At 41.0% G+C, this 22,054-nt stretch overlaps 1 protein-coding gene and 1 non-coding gene across 4 annotated transcripts in view; one reads left to right on the top strand and one right to left on the bottom strand.

Annotated features, from left to right (window-relative positions):
• Positions 1 to 7,760: 7,760 nt before the first annotated feature.
• The window catches only part of TSC22D1 (TSC22 domain family member 1), a 146,452-nt gene continuing 132,158 nt past the window's right edge, over positions 7,761 to 22,054 (bottom strand). Inside the window, exons 1-3 of one of the 3 annotated variants that reach the window (XM_003934370.4) lie at positions 11,429 to 11,519; positions 10,283 to 10,334; positions 7,761 to 9,115 (exon numbers count right to left, since the gene is read on the bottom strand). In XM_003934370.4, the coding sequence (XP_003934419.2) occupies positions 8,858 to 9,115; positions 10,283 to 10,285 (261 nt within the window). In that variant the 5' untranslated portion in view covers positions 10,286 to 10,334; positions 11,429 to 11,519 and the 3' untranslated portion in view covers positions 7,761 to 8,857. Of the gene's footprint in view, positions 9,116 to 10,282; positions 10,335 to 10,741; positions 11,119 to 11,428; positions 11,520 to 22,054 lie in introns of those variants that run through there. The other 2 variants (XM_003934367.4, XM_039473408.2) reach the window with 2 other exon arrangements.
• On the top strand, positions 21,013 to 21,131 carry LOC120365861 (5S ribosomal RNA). Its single transcript, XR_005580702.1, has one exon. It is a non-coding gene; the product is annotated as a 5S ribosomal RNA (ribosomal RNA).

The raw sequence follows: 22,054 nt of genomic DNA, 5'->3' as shown, positions 1-22,054 counted from the left end.
TAGTTCTTTCTTCATCTCATAACTAGATAATTATGCTTATGATTCCCATAAAACTATGGGAATTCAAAGTAGTATGCAACAATAATTATTCCTTCTAAAATCCAAAGCATGCAGCCATCATTATTTCTGTGTAAAAAATAAACAGAATCCCAATTTGTTGACAAGTAAACAGAGAAAAGACTTGTATTCATTAGGGATCCTGTAGTTTGCAAGCCACAGCAAACCTAACTTAAACCAGTTCGGAGAAAATAGCCTTGTGCCCACAGATGCACAGCTCAGCCCAGCTTTCCTTCAGCTGCCTCTGTCTTCTGGATCCATATAATGGCTCCTGCAGGACTCTCAAGCTTTCTGCTCACAATTGCAGCCTTTCCTTCATTTCTTCTCCCTCCCTCCCTCCTTCCTTTCTCCCTTCTTTCCTTTTTCTTTCTGATAGGGTCTCACTCTGTTGTCCAGGCTGGAGTGAAGTGGCATGATGGCAGCTCACTGCAGCCTCAACCTCCTGGGCTCAAACGATCCTCCTGCCTCAGCCTCCCAAGTAGCTGGACTACAAGTGTGTGCCACCACACTCGGCTAGTGTTTGTACTTTTTGTAGACATGATGTTTTGTCATGTTACCCAGGCTGGTCTTGAACTCCTGGCCTGAAATGATCTGCCGCTTCGGCCTCCCAAAGTACTGGGATTACGGGCTTGAGACACCGCACTCAGCACTTTCAAGTGTTTCATTTTCAAATTACCAATCCAGAGAGAGAGAGAGAGAGAGAGAAAGAGAGAGAGAAACTGGGGACAAGAGACTGGGACGAGATTCTGAGTAGCACCTGTCAAGTTCACTCTGACTGGACCAGGTCACTCTGACAGGGCTGTGGCCGGGTGAGTGGCATATGCCAGTCAGGGCCATTTCTGTAGCCATATGGGGTTTCCCAAAGGAAGGAAGGAGAATGCATGCTGGGCAGCCAATAGCAGATGGTATGATAATACTCTTCCCAAAACAAGTTAGTAATGAGACTAAAACTTCCTCTCTGCAGCTATGTCTTTTCTTCCCTCGCTTATCCCCTTCCCAGACAATTTAATTTTCCCCTCTTTGTTCACAGGACACTTCAGTGTATAATATTGAGGGCGTGTCATATAGCCTTACAATAATTCTTAATATATCTGTCTTGGCCACTAGACTCGGGTAGTACTTCAAAAGCAGAAGTAAAGTGTTTTCATTTTTGTACCCACGGCACCTAGGGACTCCCTGAGCTTGGCACACTGTGGGTGCTTAATAACTATGGAGGGTTTATGGATGAATAAATAGTAACATTGTCTATAGAGACATTTAGTCCTCCAGCACTGGCTTTTCTGGGTCAAGTGGCCGTGATATCAGTGTGGGAAACGTAGTTGTCTCATCTGTGCTGTGGCTTTGTCTGCAGCTGTGCTGGGCAGGGAGAGGGTGGCACGATTTGCCTTTGTGTGTGTGTGTGTGTGTGTGTGTGTGTGTGTGTGTGTGTGTGTGTATTCCCCTAGGGACCTTCTGACTCAATCTGCCCTTGGTGGTATCTGGAAGGACACAGAATTCCACCGGATCCCACTAGCCAAGCAACTTGATAGGCTGGAAGGATTTGGCAGGATCTGGTCTGTTGCTGTTTTCTGAAGAAGATGGGATTCACTTCCGTCTTTGGGGCACACACTAAGGGGATGGGCTGAGTGCTTGCTCTGGGGAAGCCACAGATACCAGACAGGCTCCACATGTCAGGAAGGAGCAGCTAAAATGATGGCTAAGAGGATGCTCCTTGATGTTGGGCAAACCTGGTTTACATCATACTTATCAGGTCAAGTTACTTAATCTCTTTTCTGTATTATGGGTTAATAATTTCTTCACAGGGTGGTGTGAAAAACAAATGAGACACTGTCTTCAAAGTTCGTAACATACAGTAAGTGCTCGACCCCAAGTGATGATAGTAAATGGATTCTATTTTCCTTTCTCCAGAAGAGAACCGCAGGTCTTCATGCATCCACGAAGGATAATGCATAACTGCTCATTTCCAAGGGCTTGGATCTATAAGCAAAATAAAACCCAACAGATACTAGAGCAAGATCTAATTGTTGTCTTCTTTAAGAAATTATACGAATTTCAAGAGCAGGATTAAAATGAATTAAGCCACAATATTTTAAAAACCAGATATTGTAGTCTGGCTTTGAAACACAACTCAAATGCCAACCTGAGCCAGGTACGTAGCCAGATGAGTGGGACATGTCAGCGACTGACAGCCACTGACAGCACAGGGCCGTCACAGGTGTGGAGGAGCATGGCGGCCAGAGAACCAAGACGGTTCTAAAGTGAGCAGCAGCTGTGACTCAGCACAGCTGATGACTGTCACAGAGGAATAGAGACTCAAAGCTGCTAGAACTTGGAACAATACCCCAGTTTCAAAAGAGGTATCACTAATTCACATTGTTTTTTAAAACCCGCACAAAAATCTGAGTGGCAGCTCTGGTCGGTGGGCCTCATGCAGTCTGAGGACCCCAGACTGTGACCTCCAATCTCAGCTGACTCCTTGCCAATGGTGTTTCTCAAAGTGAATTACACTTCACAAGTTCAGTAGGCCAATTCGCACTGCATAGAAAAATTTTTCTTAACTCTTTCATTCCTACCACATGGGAAGGTAATTGCTTTTTATAATGATGCCAAAAATTATTCTTCCCATGTGTTATTTTACAGCTCCTTCGAAGTCAACCTCAAGATTACCTTTTTGACATACTCTGCTCATCTAACTCTATTTACTGCCCCTTGACTCTGACATGCTCAACTTGCATTATGTTAATCTGTGGTTATATTTCCTTGTAATATTGTTTCAGGTTTTATCCATTTGTGTGTATAAACTCAAAAATTATGTCGAAAACATAATAGGAATTTGTTTCTTTCTTTCTTGTAACAGTCCTGATCAGTTCTAGATTGGGAGGTGGCCGAGAGCTCTGCTCCAGTAGGTCACTCAGGGGCCTAGGCTGATGAGGCTCTGCCATCTTCCAACACGTGGTTTTCAAAGTGGCTGTAGTCTCCAATCAGTTGGCTGGAGGGGAAAAAGCATAGAGGATTGCCCATGGGACGTTTTTATGAATCAGGCCTGGAAATGACAGAACAACATTTATGCCCACATTTATTTCACTAGAACTTAATCACATGGGTTCACTTAGCTGCAAGATAACCTGGGAAATGGCATCTGTGTAACCAGGAAGAGAGGAGGCTTTTTGGAAAACACCTACCTGTCTTTGCCAATGGATTCTAATGTACATTTCATCTTCTTGCCCTCACAGAACACACTCACCCTCTCCAGGGCAGTAACGCAAAGTCCCATCGAGCTACTAGATTCAGCTCAAAACCCTAAGATCTCTGGATGAGGCAAAGTTCTGAATGTAGCTCCCTAAGGTCTGGTGACCTGTAATCTAAGACAAATTATCTTCCCCTCCACTGACAATGCACGGTGGTGGAGTGCAGCACAATAGCTGCAATGACTCCCATGGGAAGCATGGGAAACACACAGTAGGCCGTACCCCTCCGTTATTAGGAAATCCTGCAGGGCAGGCATTGAGAAGATCCCTTTGCCCTGACAATAGGGGAAGTTCTCCGATTAGACCCTGATTCTATTCTCTGGGAAGAAATCCTTGGTCAGGTGTTCTCTGAAACTGCAGGCCTCTTACCTCTAGGAGGCTTTTCTTATCCAGTATCCCCCAGGGCCATGTATGAAACAGATTTGGGAGAGAATGCTCTTCCTGGGAGCTAGACAGCTTTAGGCTCTCACTTCACCCACTTCCATCTCCTGCAAGTGCAGGGGCCTCAGGGTTGTTTGAAGGTTTCAGTGAAGTTTTCTTGCTGTTATTAAGTCTGGGTTGGCTTCTGTTTTCCTTGGCAGTAAACATTCCTTAAAAACTTGGTAGGCTTCTCCATTCTCTATTTCCAGTCATTTTAATGTGTCAGTAGCAAGACCTAAAATATTTTTCTGCACATGCCTGTACTTCTGCTCCCCCACCTCTAACCACTGGACAGTGACCACCCAGAAGTCATCTGAAATAAAAGGCCTATATGGGGAATCCATACCCTTTGTCTGATCTTTGCTAAAGGGATAAAGCACCTTAGAAAAGGCTTAATGGGCCCTACTGATTTCCAGCTCCTCGGGGGTGTAGAAGCAATAGGCTTTTCCAATATCAGACAGCCCCAAATTTCTGCATCTCTTTTTCTCTTTCCTTTGTACTTATAAACTAATTCTTTTGTGAGCTCACCTTTTCCTCAAAAAACATAGGAGGCATAACACAGTGAAGAGTGACAGGTCCTGACATACTAGTACCTCAGCTACGCCCTCACCAGGCACATGGCCAGCCTTCTAAGCTATTGCTGGCCAGTTTTACAAAACATTTTGTCACTTCACAATACAGGTCTTGATCTCTCTAGCCTCCATTAGTTTCATCACCAACCATCAGCCAACCATAGTCAACACCCCACATTTAAGGTTTTTCGACATCTCTCCACTTCAGGTACTGATTTCCATATTAGCAAGCGTCAGCCACTGAAGCAGATTTTAAAATGCCTACTGGCGGAAACACTCTTGCTCATCCAACTGTGCTGCCTGGTTCCAGGTTCGTGGAGGAGGGCACTATACTTCAGTTATTCAGGGATTCAGCTGACAAAGGCTCTGTCACTCCCAAGGTTGCCAGGTCTTCTCCATCCCATCAGTGGAAGGGGAAGGAGCCCGGCAGATCACTGAGAATGGTTTTCTCATGGGCCAAGTCTGGGGACTTCAGCCACTTTATCACTCATCCATTGACTAGACCTGAGTCCCACGTTCACTCCTAACTCCAAGGGGGCTGGGAGATGTAATTCAGGCATGTGCCCAAGTGGAATAGAAAATGGGATCTTAGGCAACCAGTTTGTCGCAGTTTGCCTGGGACCTTCATGGATTTGGCATTGAAAGTCCCACTACCCAGAACCCCCTCAGTCCTGAAAAAAAAAACGGTATTTTGTCAGCCTAAAAGTCTCCATTGCATTCTCATTCTTTAAGAAGAGACACTGTCTAGTTTTCTTGGTCTCCGAGACTACAATGACTACAAACCACTTATCAGGGCATGAATTGGATGTACTTATGAGACAATAGGGCAAACTATTTTAATTGAAATATACGTTGTCCCTGGGAATTTGGGTTATGTGTTATATAGGCTTGTTGATATACATCTACAAACACAGTCTTTGTTCCTAAATGAGTTAGCTATAAAATGTAGTGGTAGGGGATATACCACCATGAAGAAACACCGCTCATTTAACAAGAGTTCCTAAAAAGATTCCCAGAAATATTTCTGCCAAAGATTTCATCTGAGAAGGAAGAACAAATGAATAATTCAGATATTATATCACGTAAGGCAAATTTTGCCAGAAAATAAACTACCTCATTTATCTTAAGGGCAGCTTATGAGCAGTCCTTGGGGACAGGGACTGTGGCTCATTCAATATACGATCTCTGGCTTGTAGCAGGTACTCAGTAAGTGTTCTCTGAGCAAGTTAACACATGGTTTTCAACACAAAACTTACCAGTTTACTGTGTACCATAGTTAAACAGCCTGCGACCCCTTTCTCTCATCACAAAGAAGAGATGTTACTGATTTATTTTGAGCTTTAGGGTGAGTTGCCATGTAGGGCAGGACTCTAGCTCTTGATACAGTCAGAATACAGAAGGCAGAGGGGACACATGCGGCCTGTGGGCCACATCAGCTTAGTAGGTATGCTCTTGTTTGGTCTGTGCAGTGTCCAAAAGGCAGACATTTCCAGACAGAACCCTGGATTTGAGGATCTTGGAAGAAACTGGAAGATGGAGCAAGCCGGTGTCCTCCTGCTTACCCCACTTACTCAGGAAGCTTCGCCACTGAAGACACTGGGGTCCCGAACACCTGGTCTAAAGCACAGACCTATGTTGTAATACTGCACATTTTTAAATAGCTACTGAACCTTCCAGTAGCTGTTGCCAAAAACTGATCTCCAAGCCCGGGGACTTCAGGCCTGCCTGGCATTCCATAGCACTGGTTTACACAGAACCATTTTCTGTAATGAAATTAATAATTTAAGATATGTATACTCCACCTGTAGTCATTCACTTCCACCAATATTATTTTTGTAACACTGAAAATACTGGACACTGAAACATGGACAATTCCCAGTGAATGCCTTCTCTAATTCACGTAAGTGAAACAGCAGCCTTTTGCTATCATTTTTTTGGTACAGAAAAAAAAGGTGTGTTTCTATGTGCATTCTAAAGGACATTTTTCCTATGTGTGTTTTCACAGTAAGGTTTAAATAGCCACTACTATTACCAAATATTTAAGCAAAAGGTATTAGAAAATAAAGCTGCCACACCTTCATCCCTATGAAAAATTCAAAATTAAATATATATACAAACATAAACAAGCAGATGAATAACTCAGAAATAATAGTAATGGTTAATACTCCTTGAACCCACCTCACTCTGAACCCATCTCTGTGCTGACAGCTTCCCAGCATTAGCCTCATAAAACCCCTATGGAGACAGCATGTCCCCATTTTAAGCATGAGGAAACAGAGACCAATGAGGAACTTGCCTGAGGTCACTTAGCGAGTAACTGGCAGAGGAGCTAGGATGAAAACCAAACTAATTTTAGTCATTAAGTTAAATGAACAAACAAAAACAGCACACGCACACACATACATGTACGCGCACACGCGCGCGCGTGCACACACGAGCGCACACACGCACACACGCACCCTCCCACCAAAAGTTAGAAGAATAAAGTCATCATCAAAAGCAGAGGATTGTAGCATCTGTGTCTGGACAGGATCTTCGTGATCTGATCCAATCCTTATTTCAGATGAGAACCCGGGTCTAAGGGATTCCATTCCTGGTCCAAAGGTCAAACAGCTCATGACTGCAGGGCCAGGCCTGGCAGCCAGAAGCCTGCCTCTCAGCTCAGGGTCCCCCCACACACCAGTGCAGGAACCTATTGAACCATCTGCTTCCAAGTTCTATTGGTGGGCACAGATCTCTATTTTCAGGCAATTGGTTGCCCACATGACTCCTACTGCAGAGTGGGATCCCTCAGGCTCACTCCTCACATGCCAGGTGCCAATCTGCTTCAGAATTCCTTTGTGGTTTCAATTTTGGCCGTTGGCCTATTTTACAATCATGCAGAATCAACTGGAAGGACATTCTTGCTCATCTGGTCCCACCTCTAATCATCTTTTGCTTAGACAAAACAAATTATTATGCCAGGAGCTAGAAACCCATCCCACACTAAGAGAAACATCCCAACCCAAAGTGACAGGGTTCTTAAAGTGGAAATCAGCTTTCCCAACTTTCCGTCTTTTGTCCTAGATCTGCTTATTGCAATTATATGCAGAATAAGGCTCCTTCTTCCTCTCAGTTCAGCAAAAAAATGGAAGATTAAAATTTTCATGGACTCTTAGAATTTTAAAGCCACAGGGGAATGTAAGAGATTATCTCTTTCAAACCCCCACATCAGTCCAGGAGCGAAGCAACCTGTCCAAGTCACACAGTAGTCAGAATCGAGCTGGACCCCTCCACTGCCTCTTCCCTTATCAGCCGAACAAGGTAATGTGTCAATTTCCTTTTCTTCATGTAGTCAAATCTTACCCCTAGTTTGTCCAACCATTCCACTCCCCTTCAGGATTTTACTAGTCAAATTGTTAACTCTACCTGGAAACAGTGTGGAAATGACTGCCATTATATTAACAGGGTAATATGAAAAGACTTGTTTATCAACATTTTATATGCTTTATTGAAAGTTGACAAGTGCAACAGTTAAATACAGTGACACCTTACAACCGTGTAGAGAACATGCACAGAAACATATGCATATAACTACTATACAGGTGATATGCAGAAACCCCTACTGGGAAATCCGTTTCATTAGCTAGAACTGAGCAGTTTTCAAAGTATTCAACCAGCTCAATTGAAAGACTTCAGTGAACAGGGATTTACTTCAGGGTATTCAGCAGCTAGATTTCAGATTACACAAAGTGAGTAACTGTGCCAAATTCTTAAAATTTCTTTAGGTGTGGTTTTTGTCATGTAGCAGTTTTTATGTAGATCTATATATAAAAGTCCACACCTCCTCAGACAGCCAATGAAACATCTAAGTTTCAATCTGTACAACCTAAATAGTAGTTAACAGTCCTCTATCGTACAAAATAGTTACACTACATACACAAATATACAATAAGCAAAACAACCTTCATGGTAAGAGAGCCTAGATCCCAGCTACCTCTCACCATCGTCACTCTCATAGTTTTGTGTAATCCACTGTTTAAGAAGAAAGAGGCACAGTACTGTTTTTTATGAATTTTGGTGACAGCCGTCAATTTGTACAGTGAACTCTGTTCCCCCTCATTTTAGTCTTTTTAACCCCCTTTCAAGTTCCCCCTGGGGGGAGGAGAGAGGCAGTCCAGTAAGGAGCTCCATCGCTTCCCAACCCCATGTAGTACACTAAGCGCAAGCAGGAGAGAGAACCCTTGGAAGTGAGGGGTAGGGAGCCGGAAGGGCTGGAAAGGCACACAGCTCCTGAGCACGAATTAAACCATTTCTCAGATATCTGCCAAGCTGCATGAGGTCCCAGTATATCCATGCTAATTCAAGGATTAACCTTTCATTCACCCAACTAAGTAATTTCTTCAAGCCATAAGTATATGAGTGTTTAATACTGGAAAAAAGAGATAATGGCGTATGTCAGTCTCACGTCTCTCGCAGCGAGCAATGAAATGGGTGACTGTGGAGGCGGATTCTCCCTAGCACATCTTCTCCGTCTGTTCAGTTCACACGCAGCAGCCAGTTCTGCGGGGGCATAGGCAGCTATGCGGTTGGTCCTGAGCCCTGCGATGCTGGCTGGGCGGGGGACTGTGTGGTGCCCTGTGGCTGGGTGGTGGCAGGGGGGGAGCCAGTCTGCAGCTGGGCCTGAAACTGGGCAAGCTGCTCAGGACTGGCCAGTGTCTTCAGCAGATTGTTCTCCTGCTCCAGCTGGGAATTTTTCTCTATTAGTTCTTTGATTTGCTCTTTGAGGACCTCCACTTCCTCTCTGACCGCATACATCAAATGGCTTTTCACCAGATCCTGGAAAGAAAAGAGAAAAGGTTAAACTCACTATTTGCTATTTTCTGGACTCTCGAGTTTTTAAGACATTGTTCTGTGTGGCTCTCCCTATTTACATATTCTGCCTTAAAGTTCGTACAACGACACTTGGGGAAATCGGAATACAACCATGACCGTACAGTACTCGAGTTTAACGTGTAAATGATCAAGCTTTGTAAAAGTCTGTGCTTCTCTGCAGACGTTGGCCAGAAACGCCCAAGTCCGGCTTCCTATCTGAGACGGGCCGGAACCCGGCGCGCGCCAGTCCCAGATTGAGACCCGTGGCTGGGATGTCCAAGCCGCAGCGCGCCGGCCGCGTCCCCGCCCCTAGGCCCCGCCCCGCGCCCGCCCGGAGCCGCCTCCTTCAGCACCGGCTGCAGCCAGTTCCTACCGAGCGTGTTGCCGCATTTTCTTCCCTCCACCCCGCCCCCCCTTTCATGTTTAAGCTGACATCACAGAAACCTGGGCAGACGTCGCAGCCAATGGGAGCCCGAGTTATTTATAGCTCCGAATTAAAGGTTCAGAGTTTGCCTAGCAACAGTGGGCAGAGAATCCCGTGAGAAGAGCCACAGGCGCTGCTCCAATAACAAAGAACGGCCAAGGCGGAAATAAAAAATAGGAGAAATCCAGGCGCAGGCTAAGAAAACAAAACTTTTCTCTGATTCTTCTTCATTGTGCAGGAGCCCGCGCCACCGGGGACCCGTTTGTGCACAGTCTAGAAGGCCTTTACCAAGGATCCCGACTTCTGCTCACCGCCCCCCCTCCCCACCTCCCGGCTCCCTAGTAAAACGATAGGATTCCTAGTAAAGCTACATCGCTAAAGGTGTGCTCACGACCAACCGAAGGAGACGCTGGGCCAGCACTTCCCTAACAAATCCCCAGCAAAAAAAATGGTCACCGAGAGAAAATCCCCTCGTGTGAAACCAGTCTCGGAAAGGAGACCATTTAATACCCGCAGGGCCCCTTTCTCCCTCCACGGCTGCCGTGGTAGGTGGCTCCACGCTGGCCGAAAGGAGACAGTGCCGGCATTTCTACGCGCATCAAGAGCAATCAACATCATCTGAACTTAGGAGTGCACTGGTTCCACAAAACATCTCATTTTTGTGCTGTGCCCACATTTAGTATAAATGATTTTTCATCAGTACATACCATAGCTTGCTCGATTTTGTTGTCAATAGCTACCACACTTGCACCAGAGGAGCTGAAAAAGAGGGGGGAAAAAGGTCATCGATAAATGGAATTTATCTTAAACGTCCAAGATAAAAAAGGATCTCACAATTTTGTGATGTTGCTAGCATATTTTGAATATTATTTAATACTATGTAATGTATCACCCTCCAGAAAATACCAGCCCTTCTTTTACTAACGAATATCCAGGCATCTCCCTATTTTAGGAAGCCACAAAGAACCAAATTATATAATGTGGGGAAAGCCTGTTCTTTGGCCAGGCTTGCAAAAATAAGGTTATTCCAAACATTTCCAAAAGCAACATTCATGTCACCATATCTCTCAGCAATGGACAAAGGAATTCGCCTGGCTATCTTTCACCTGCATTATTATAAGTATCTCACGAATAAATTTAAAGAAACTATCCTAGCCGACATTTACCTATTATCAAGTCTCACAGAAGCGTTTTCAGTCCCCAGCAAGGATGACAAGAAAGAAATTGAAAAATGTCTCAGTTGGTAAACTCCTAGATCCATCGCCACTGGTCTACACCATTGGGATTTCATGCAATTGCAGCCAAAAACACCCTCGTGGAAAAAAAAGAGGGAACACCAGCAGCCTTGTATGAGCTAGATAAAATCTTCTGGCTTTCCACAGCCCAGGAAGAAATAGAAAACGGCAATCCTAATTTAAAGAAACCCGGCTTCTGGGGGCTTGGTGATCCCGGGAAGATGCGGATCCCAGTGCCGTGCAGAGGCGCTTCCCAGATCCACAGCCGGGCTCCGCTCAGCTCTAGACTGGGACTCCCAGTCTTAGTGCAAAATATATGCAGGGAAGAGCTGCGCCGATTGGCCAGCATGCCACTGGGACCGCCCCCTTCTCCCTTCCCCTTCTCCCTTCCTGGTCCTCCCGCTTCCCTGCTTCCCCGCCTTCCCCCACCCCCTACCTCCGCCCCCATTCTCCAGATCCCGCTCGTGGGGTGGGCTGGCCTGGTGCAGGCCGCGCTCAGAGGGACTTGGGTGCTGGGCCCGGAGGTTTCCACGGCAGCCTCAGAACACTGGACCACTGCTTCAGCCAGAAATGTGGAGGGTCCTTGAAAAATACTATGGGGGCCCCGCACGTGCTTACGTTTAAGGGAGTCAGACCCTGGTCCCTGGAGCTGCGTCCTGAGGCTGCTGAACGGCGAAACCAGAACCGTCTGAGCTACTGGGCATGCCCAGTCCCACCACTGTAAGACTTGCAAGAGCTCGAGTGTCTTGATTTCAATTATCTAGTTCTTACCGGTAGCGGTACTGGGAGGATTTTATAGACGGTTTTATTTTTAAGGATAATAATTATCCTGAAATCATACTTTTTTTTTTTTTAATTTTAGAGGGAAAAAAATCACATTTGCTCTTTGAGAGATACCTTTTGTTTTATAGAGACAAAACAAAAAACATGATATATTCTTTGCTAGGCATATAAAAATTGAGGGAAAGACTCCACCAGATAAAATCCAGGATCTTCCCAGAAAGCCCCTAGGGCGACAAACCTTAAAACCACATCTCCCTATCAGCACCTTCTCACCAGTAATTAAATATGCCTTCTTCTATTTAGACCTAGAAAAGTCAATCCATAGGTTGAATCCCACATAGATCTATTTTTAGTAAGTCCCTAAGGCACGTTTTTGGAAGCTGAGTGACAATTCCTTTAAGACTCAATCCCTCAATCCTATGAGCCTTCTTACATCGGAGGGATTGAAATTTTGTAAAGTATGTATTCGAAGCACAGAAATCCCTGAAGTTAGTCTCTTTGTCCCATTTGCAGTGTCCAGAACCAGAAAAAGCAGGACATAATGGTGGTTAAAAACAGTTAAGCAGCCAATAGATGCTGTAGGCTCACCTCTGTTTCACCCTCTTGGCCACACTGACCAAATAATTCCCTTCTCCAAACCAAAATCAAGAGATGTGGGTGTAAGATAGCTTAACCCTTTCAAAATTTCCTATATTAATTTAAATTACTTGCAGGGATGCTTCAATTAAGGCTACAGTTTAATATACTAGAAATCTAAGCCCTGAAGTTTGCTTAATTATTATACAACATAAACAGCTTGCAAGTCAATACATGCGAGAAAGAAAATTTAACCTCTACAATACTGCCCTCTAATGGCAAGATACTATAAAAAACAAAAAATCTACAAAGTACTTGGGGAGACCTCTGTAATCCATAGATAAATTGTGTCATCACAAATAATTCCAACATAAAATCTGACCGTAGAACATATATATGTAATACACACACATGCACAAACACACACAGTCTTCTCTCCCAAATAAGGATGTTTCCTCAAGCAGCACTCTTTTCTAAAATTGCCATCAGAGCCATTTTGACAGTTAGAGCTGTTAAGCTGACTCAATGCTGGTAGTAGGGGTGGGTAGATTTGGTTTTCAGAAACTGTCCAAAGAAATTAGGAAGAACCAGACCAGATCTGGTGAGCGCAGTAGATGATAAAGACCACAGTTCTCTTTTGGGTTAAAAACCAAAATGTGACTATAAAGTGATGAGATGCCCTTTTTACTGAAAGGTTCATATTGTTCTCCAAATTTTAAGGCTTGGCTTTTGAATAATTAAATTTATGAATTAAAAAATTAAATATATTAACTCATATGATACTTAAAAAAAGATACCCATTTCCAATAAAAAGGAGACTAAGTAGAAACTTAAAAATCATAATTATTTGGGAAGCAGGCATGTGGTCCCTATGTCTAAGAATGCTAATCAGAATATTATTTACTACATGATCGTTTCTATATTTTGAAAGTTAAAGTTATACCTAAAACTACTTGTGTGCTAAATTTTATTTACATATTTTAACTGAATGCCAGCTTCACAAAAAAGGTATTATAGCACCATTTAAGCTATTTTTAAAGCTATTTTATTTTAAGCTCTTTTTAAAGCTTTAAAAAATAAAACTCTAAGGTCATATAAAAATAAATTTTAAATCCCCAGCTGGAGTTTTAAAAAATTACTAAAATAAACTTACTCATGCTGTTCTTCAACATAAACAGAAAGCTATTTCTATTTCAATCATTTTAACTGATCATCCATTGTATCAAGCAAGAGAAGCAAATATAAGCAACCATAGTCTATTTAACCCATTGAAAGACATTATAGTTTATTGTTAATATTTGGCTATTTTAAATAAAATTGCAAGAAACATCCTTCTACATACATCCTTAAACATATGTATGTGTGCATGCACACTTCTGGAGAATTTGTTGGGCCAAAAGATATGCAACCATAGAAATCTAATATTTTCATATATTTCATATAAACGTGCTAGATTCCTTTAAAACTATTCTTTTGTACGGAAACTGAAAAGGCTTAATTTGAAAAAGGAAATGGAAAGCTCCATGGAGGGAAAATCCTTGGATCAAAAATGTCTGTAGGACAAATGGCTAGAATTACATTCAAAGGCTCTTCTAATTGCAAGATTAACAATCTATATGTCTGATGCCTAGTCAGAGCTCACTGAGAATTGCTGACAGGACAGAGAAGACACTACAAGGCTTCCAGGGGAGAACCTTGAAGGCCTGGATCAGGCGTCCCCAAACTACAGCGGCCGCACGAGGCCCCCTGAGGCCATTTATCTGGCCCCCACCACCCCACCCCCAGCCGCACTTCAGGAAGGGGCACCTCTTTCATTGGTGGTCAGTGAGAGGAGCACAGTATGTGGCGGCCCTCCAATGGTCTGAGGGACAGTGAACTGGCCCCCTGTGTAAAAAGTTTGGGGACGCCTGGCCTGGACCATAAGTCAATTTCAGGCACTGAGCAAAGATCAGGAGGTAATTCATACACATTAAACATCCTGGACAATTGAGACTGAGGTATTTTCTGTTGTAGTCTGACTAAGAGCCTTTTTACATGGATCCCAATTCAACCGTGACTTCATACTGGTAGCAACCATGATCAGACAGGAGAAGAGGAACAGGCCTGAGTGTTTCTCATTCCTATAACATGTGCTTTTCTTAAAAACTTGATCTGACTTGGCCAACATAGCTATGGCCAGAGATTCAGCACTCAAATAGAGTAACCCCTTTCTCCCCCTGTCCAAACTCCTTGCAAATCTCAAACAACTGCCAGGAAAGCAGCGAAGGCACATTACCGTGTCCTGACCAAATCACTGCTGCCTAAGGACTCCCACATCACCTCCATGTTTCTAGTTTACTCTCACTAGGCAGGTTTAACAAATGAAACTACAGGACTCTCAGTTAAATGTGAATGGCAGATAAACAACAAATAATGTTTTAGTGTTGGGTCCCACACACTGTCAAAACAAGAAGAAATGCCAAAGAAAGCAAAAGAAGAAAAGGCTGTTATATTCAACCACATTTTACATTTCCTTGATCTCCACAGAAAGGCTGGTTGAAAAAAACTTCCAAAAAGTAGAACAGCGGCCAGGCACAAGCGCAATGGCTCATTCCTGTAATCCCAGCACTTTGAGAGGCTGAGGCAGGCAGGTCACTTGAGGTTGGGAGTTGGAGACCAGCCTTGCCAACAAGGTAAAACCCTGTTTCTACTAAAAAACAACAAAAACAACAACAACAACAAAAAATTAGCCAGGCGTGGTGGTACATGCCTATAATCCCAGCTACTGCCAAGGCTGACAGAGTTGCTTGAACGCAGGAGGCGGAGGTCACAGTGAGAGATCTCATCATTGCACTCCAGCCTGGGCAACAGGGCGAGACTCTGTCTCAAAAAAAAAAAAAAAAAAAAGAGTGAAAAAAAAAGAACAAAATCTGAATTGTGAGATAAAGAAACTTAAAGGATAAATCTAGGAGGTCCAACATCAAAATAGGAGAGTTTCTATTTTGGAGAGAGAAAAGAAGGAAGAGAATTATCAAATAATTTAAGAATTGTTCCAGAACTAAAGGGCACAAGTCTCCAGTTAAATGAGATGACCAAATGCCCAACCTCCAGAAATGAAAAAGCCCTCCACCAAAGAACACCATCATGAAACCTTACATCGCTAGGCATAGAGAGAAAATCCTAAAAAGCTTCCAAATGGAAGAAACAAGTTACAAACACAGGGACCAGCAACAGAACCACTTTGCTGGCAGCCAGAAAACAGTGAAGAAAATGTCTTTAAAATTCTGAAAGAAAAGAGTTTTTTATCCAGAATTCTTTACTTGGCCAAATCATCATTTGAGTGTAAAAGGAGGATTAAAATATTTTTAGATACCTTAGACACCAAAATGGAGGAGCAAATCAAGAAAAAAGGCAGGCATGGGAAATAGGAACCAGGAGGAAAGGGAGGAAATCAACAGGCGGAGAGTGCAGGGGATCTCGGGGGGACTGCAGAGGCGAGCCCAAGCTGCAGCTGGTCTGTACCTGGTCTGCCATGGGAAGGGAGGATGAAGAACTCCAGGAGGGAGAGCTTCCATGCTAATGAACACACAGATGATCTAACACATCTGAGCATCTGCAGGCCGCAGGGGAGCTACTGATAGTCACATGACAGATCTAATGGAACAATTAGATAAGCTCAAAGGCAGTTTTACTGAAAACAGAGCAAGGACGAAAACATGGAATACTCAAAAACAAAATTTACATGACCATATTAATTTTTTAAATGGATTCACCTTTAAAAAGTTAACTTTATTGAGAAGATAACAGGAAGAACAATTGCATGGTAGGAATGGTTTTAAAGTGCGAAATCCTAATCTGCTACAACCTGCTTACCTAATATCTAAAATTGAAAAGGCAAGAAATAGCATAAGTATATTACATAGAAATGTGAAGGTAAAGATGAGGAAAAACAACTAAAACTTAAAGGTGGCTATGTCTGAGGCACAGACTGGGTGAGTGAAAAAAGGGAAATGCTATTTTTTTCCTATTCTATTCGCTCTTTAGGTATGTATATGTATTACTTTGATTTTTAAAAAAACTTCAAAATAAAAGAGGTTTAGAGAGAGATCTGCAGCAGTTCCTCCTGCTTCCAGGCTTCAGCAGAGTCCTTACCACACCTGCATGTGAGGGAACCACCCGAGGCTGGGGAAAGAACCACCCGAAAGAAGCAGGCAGAACAATTTTCAGAAATCACAGAGGGTAGGCATCAGTTGATATTACCACCCACCAGCCTAAATGAAAAAACTGTAAACAGGGATATCAGATATTCAGAACGTTACTGCCTAAGTATCTTTCCGAATGATTAGAAGAATTCTAATTCCCTTCAGTCAAGGACTAATTTATAAGGGAAAAATTAGTCCTAGACTGAAGAGTGTTTGGTCCTACATAAAGCACTTTAAAAGGAAGCCTTAGAAGGTCAAACTGTTTCCAAGCGACTTAATTTTCTCCCAAAACAAAGCTCAAGGATATTTAATAAAGTCTCTAGCATCTAATAATTCACAATGTCTGGCATCCAATAAAAAGTATCAGGCATATAAACAAGAAGGAAAATGTGACTCATGAGGAGAAAAATTAATCAAAATGACCCAGATATGACAAAGATGATTTATAAACAGGAACATTAAAAACAGTTATATTTTACATGTTCAAGAAGGTAGAGGAAAACATTAGCACATTAAGGACAGGTGTGAGAAGTATAAGGAAACCTAAATTAAATTATCAAGATGAAAAATACAATATTTGAGGAAAAAAATACTAGATGATATTAATAGTAGATTAGATAGGGCAGAAGTATTAGTGATATATGAGCAACAGAAACTATCCAAAATAAAATACAGAAGAAACATTGAATCAAAAGAACAGATCGCCCAGGTGCGGTGGCTCATGCCTGTAATCCCAGCACTTTGGGAGGCTGGGGTGGGTGCATCTCTTGAGGTCAGGAGTTCAAGACCAACCTGGCTGACGTGGTGAAACCCTGTCTCTACTAAAAATATAAAATAACCAGGTATGGTGGGGGACACCTGTAATCCCAGCTACTCAGGAGGTGGAGGCGGGAGAATCGCTTGAACCCAGGAGGTGGAGGCTGCAGTGAGCCAAGACTGTGCCACTGCACTCCAGCCTCGGTGACAGAGCGAGACTGTCTCAAAAAAACAAACAAACAAACAAAAAAAACCAACAAAGCATCAATAAGCTGTGAGACAATTTCAAGCAACCAAATATATCTGTAGTGAAATCCCTGATTTAAAAAAAGGAGAGAAAACAGTTTAAATGGCAATTTTCCTCAAATTTTATTAAAACAATAACCTACAGATCCAAGAAGCTAACCAAACCCCACACAGGGAATTGTGAATAAATCTACAAGGCATATCATAATCAAATTGTTTACTATCAGTGATAAAATCTTAGAAGCAGCCAGAGAAAACTAGATTATGTACAGAGCCACAAAGGTAAGAATGAGAGCAGACTTCTGGTTGGAAACAATGCTAGACAGAAGGCAGTGCACTTTAATGGAAAGAAAAAACCCTGACAATCTATAATTCTATGCCCAGTGAAAATATCTTTCAGAAATTTAAGGTGAAATTAAGACTTTTTCAGGCATACAAAAGCTGGAAGGATTCATTACTCTTATCTCCTTCAGACAGAAGGAAAATGATACCAGATGAAAAATCTAGATCTACGCAAAAGAATGAAGAGCACCAGAAATGATAATTACATGGTTAAATACAAAAACTTTCCCCCCTTTACTATTTAAATCTCTTAAGATAATTGATTATTCCTAGCTGCCGTGCCACAAACCTGTAGTCCCAGCTCCTCAAGAGGCTGAGCGGGGAGAACCCCTTGAGCCTACGAGTTTAAGGCCAGCCTCGGCAACATGGGGAGGCTCTTTCTATAATAGCCATTGACTGTTGAAAGCAAAAATAACAATATATGGGAATGCACTACAATATGTAGATGTAAAATGTGTGACAAAAATAGAACAAGGACTGGGAAGGGGTAAAGGAAGTATACTGCTGAGTAAATAAGTTAAATATGTATGCGATAAACTCTATACTGCTGAGTATGCTGTGGTAAGTTAAAGACGTATGCTATAAACTCTAAATTTAATAAGCCAACATAGAAAGATAAAATGGAATCAGAAGAAAATGTGTAATCTAAAAGAAAGTAGAATAAGAGGAAAAGGGGAATAAAGAATAGAATAAAAAAAAAAGAATAGTAAGATAATCGATTTATACCAATTATATCAACAATAATCGCATTAGGTTGGGCGTGGTGGCTCACACCTATAATCTCAGCACTTTAGGAGGCCAAGGTGGGTGGGTCCCTTGAGGTCAGGAGTTCAAGATCCACCTGGACAACATGGTGAAACCCCATCTCTGCTAGAACTACAAATATTAGTGGGGCATGGTGACGCTTGCCTGTAATCCCAGCTATTTGGGGGGCTGAGGCAGGAGAATCGCTTGAACCCGGGAGGCAGAGGTTGCAGCTGAGATCATGCCACTGCGCTACAGCCTCGGCAACAAAGCAAGACTCTGTCTCAAAAAAAAAAAAAAAGAAAAAGAAAAAGAAAAAGAAAGAAAGAAAGAAAAAAAAACAAAACAATAATCACATTAAATATAAATGGTCTCAACTAAGCACCTCAATTAAAAAGCAGATATTGCCAGATTGGATGAAAAAGCAAGATACAACTATATGCTACCTATAAGAAATATACTTTAAATATAAAAATACAAATAAGCACAAAAAGAATATGGAAGAAGATATGCCATGTTAATAATAAAAGAAAGCTGAGATGGCTATATTACTCAAAGTAGACTGCAGTGTAAAGAATATTATTAAGAATAAAGGTCATTACATAATGATAAAAGGTCAATTTTATCATATGTTCTCTGACAACAATGTAATTAAATTAGAAATCAATAACATGAGATTATCTGAAAAATTTCCAAATGCTTGGGGAAAAAATACACACATCTAAGTAACCCATGGGTCAAATAAGTAATCAAAAGGAAAATCAGGAAGTATTTTGAACTGAATGAAAATAAAAACAAGGCATATCAAAATTTACTTCAATAAATTTAACAATTTAAACAAAAATGGACAAATTCTTATAAAGACACAAACTACCAAAACTCACATGAGAAGAAGTAGATAATGTGAATAGTCCTGTATCTATTTGCAAAACTGAATTTATAGTTTAAGCTCTTCCTATAAAGAAAACCTCAGACTCAAATGGTTTCACTGGCAAATTCCACTAAATATTTAAAGAAAGAAATAATATTAATTCTATACAAACGCTTCCAGAAAACTAAAGAGAGAGAGAGAGGAAAAAAAACCACTTTATAACTCATTCTATGAGGCCAGCATTCCCTTAACACTAAAGCCAGATAAAGACATTATAAAAAAAAGAAAAACTACCTACTAACAGCTCTAATGAACATAGATGCAAAAGTTCTTAACAAAATTTTAGCAAATCAAATCCAACTATATATAAAAAGAGTAATATGAATGAGTGGCATTTATCCTGGGAATACAAAGTAAACATTCAAAAATTAATCAATGTAATTCTTATTCTATCAACAGAGGACAAAGAATATACATAATCTCATTATATGCAGCAAAAGCATTTGACAATATCACCATCCATTCATGATTTAGAAAAAGAGAAAAACTTTAAGCAAAATAGGAATTGAAGGTAACCTCCTCAACCTGATAAGGAGCAGCTATAAAAAACCTTAAGCAAACATCATACTCAACAGTAAAATAATAAATGCTTTCCCCTGGAGTCCACTCTCAGCATTCCTATTCAACATCATACTGAAGGTAACAGCCAGGCAATAAGGCAAGAAAAAGAAATAAAAGTCATCCAGACTAGAAAGAAAAAAAAATCTCTATTCGCAGATAACATGACTCATCTATGTGCTTCCCAAAAAATTTACAAATAAATTATCGGAACTAACAAGATATAAATTTCTTGAGGTCACAAGCTGGAAGTTCAACATACAAATATCAAATATATTTCTATATACAAGCAATGAAGAAAAGTGAAATTTTAAAACACAAAATACATGAAACAGTGTAAATCTAACAAAATACGTAGATCTCTATGCTAAAAGCTGTAAAACACTGCTGAAAGCACTCAAAGAGCACCTGACAAATGGTGAGATACCCCATGTGTATGGATTAGAAGATAATACCATTAAGCTATCAATTCCACACTTCCCAGCTACCATATAGAGTCAGTGTAATCCCTATCAAAATTCTAAGACATTTTATTGAAAATGACAAAGTGATTCTAAAATTTATATATAAAAGCTAAGAAACTAGAATAATCGAAACAATTTTTGGAAAAGAACAAAGCTGAAGACTCCCACTAACTGATCTCAAGATTTTCTGTAAAGCTACTTGCATCACCACAATGTGGTAGTAGTAAAAGGACAGACACAGAGTAACATAACAAAACAGAGAGGTCAGAGACACACACACCGCAAATTTATTTTCCACAAATATGTAAATCAATTTAATTCAGAAAAGAGTCTTCAGCAAGTGGTATTAGAACTGCAAAAAAAAAAAAAAAAAAGTACAAATTGATCCATTCTTTATACCAAAATAAATATTAACTTTAAATGGATCACAGACCTAAATGTAAAATCCCAACCTATAAAACTTCTGCAAGGAAACATAAGAGAAATCTTTTAAACCTTGTGCCAGTAAAGATTTCTTAGGTAAGACACCAAAAGCGCAATCCATAGAAGCAAAAATTGGATAAACTGGACTTTTTACCATAATGAAAAAGATAATGTTTTTTGAAAGACAATGTTACAAGAGTCTACAGCCGTATCACCCTGAACACGCCTGATCGCGTCTAATCTCAGAAGCTAAGCAGGGTCGGGCCTGGTTAGTACTTGGGTGGGAGACCACCTGGGAATACCAGGTGCTGTAGGCTTTAAAAAAAAAAAAAGATAATGTTACAAAAATGAAAAAACAAACTATAGACCAGAATTAAATACTGTAAGTCACATACCTGATAAGGGACTTATATCCAGAATATATAAAGAACTCAAAACTCAATAACAAGAAAACAAACAACCTAATAAAAGAAATGGGCAAAAAACATGAACTATCACATTATCAAAGATATATGAATGGCAAATAAGCATCTGGAAAAAATGCTGAACACCATTAATTGTTAGAGAAATGCAAATTAAAACCATAATGATATACCACTACACACCTATCAGAATAGCTAAAATATCATTTAAATTTTAAACTTGAAAATACAAAGTGCTGAAAAGAAGGCAGAAAAATTGGAACACATATATTGATGGTGGGAATGCAAAATGGTACAACCACTTTGCAGAATAGTTTTGCAATGATTTATAAAGTTAGACCCAGAGAGTTCCATAAAAACCAGTAATCCCAATTCAAGTTATTTATCCAAGAGAAATGAAAACATGTTATCACAAAAATCTAGACATGAATACTTAGAATGACTTTATTTTTAATCATCCCAGACTGGAAACCAACCAAATGTCACTCAACTGGAGAATGGATAAGCAAACTATGGCACATCTGGACGATGGAATAATACTCAGCAATATAAAGAAACAAACCACTGATACACATAACAAGCTGAATGAATCTCAGGTATATTATGTGAAGAGAAAGAAGCCACACTCAAAGATTGCAAACCATATGATTCTATTTATGAGACATTCTAGAGAAGGTAAAACTATAGAGACAAAAAACCAGATCAGAAGTTCGCAGAACCTTGCGGTAGGAGAGGGGAGATTGTTGTGGGTGATGGAACTATCACGTATCTAAACTGTAGTGGTTGTGTGCCCACTGCTTTTCAAAACATTTAGAATT

This window comes from Saimiri boliviensis, chromosome 16 (assembly GCF_048565385.1).
Source record: "Saimiri boliviensis isolate mSaiBol1 chromosome 16, mSaiBol1.pri, whole genome shotgun sequence".
NCBI lineage: Eukaryota > Metazoa > Chordata > Mammalia > Primates > Cebidae > Saimiri > Saimiri boliviensis.
Note: the sequence above shows the minus strand (reverse complement) of the source record. Positions and strands in the feature narration are given on the sequence as shown.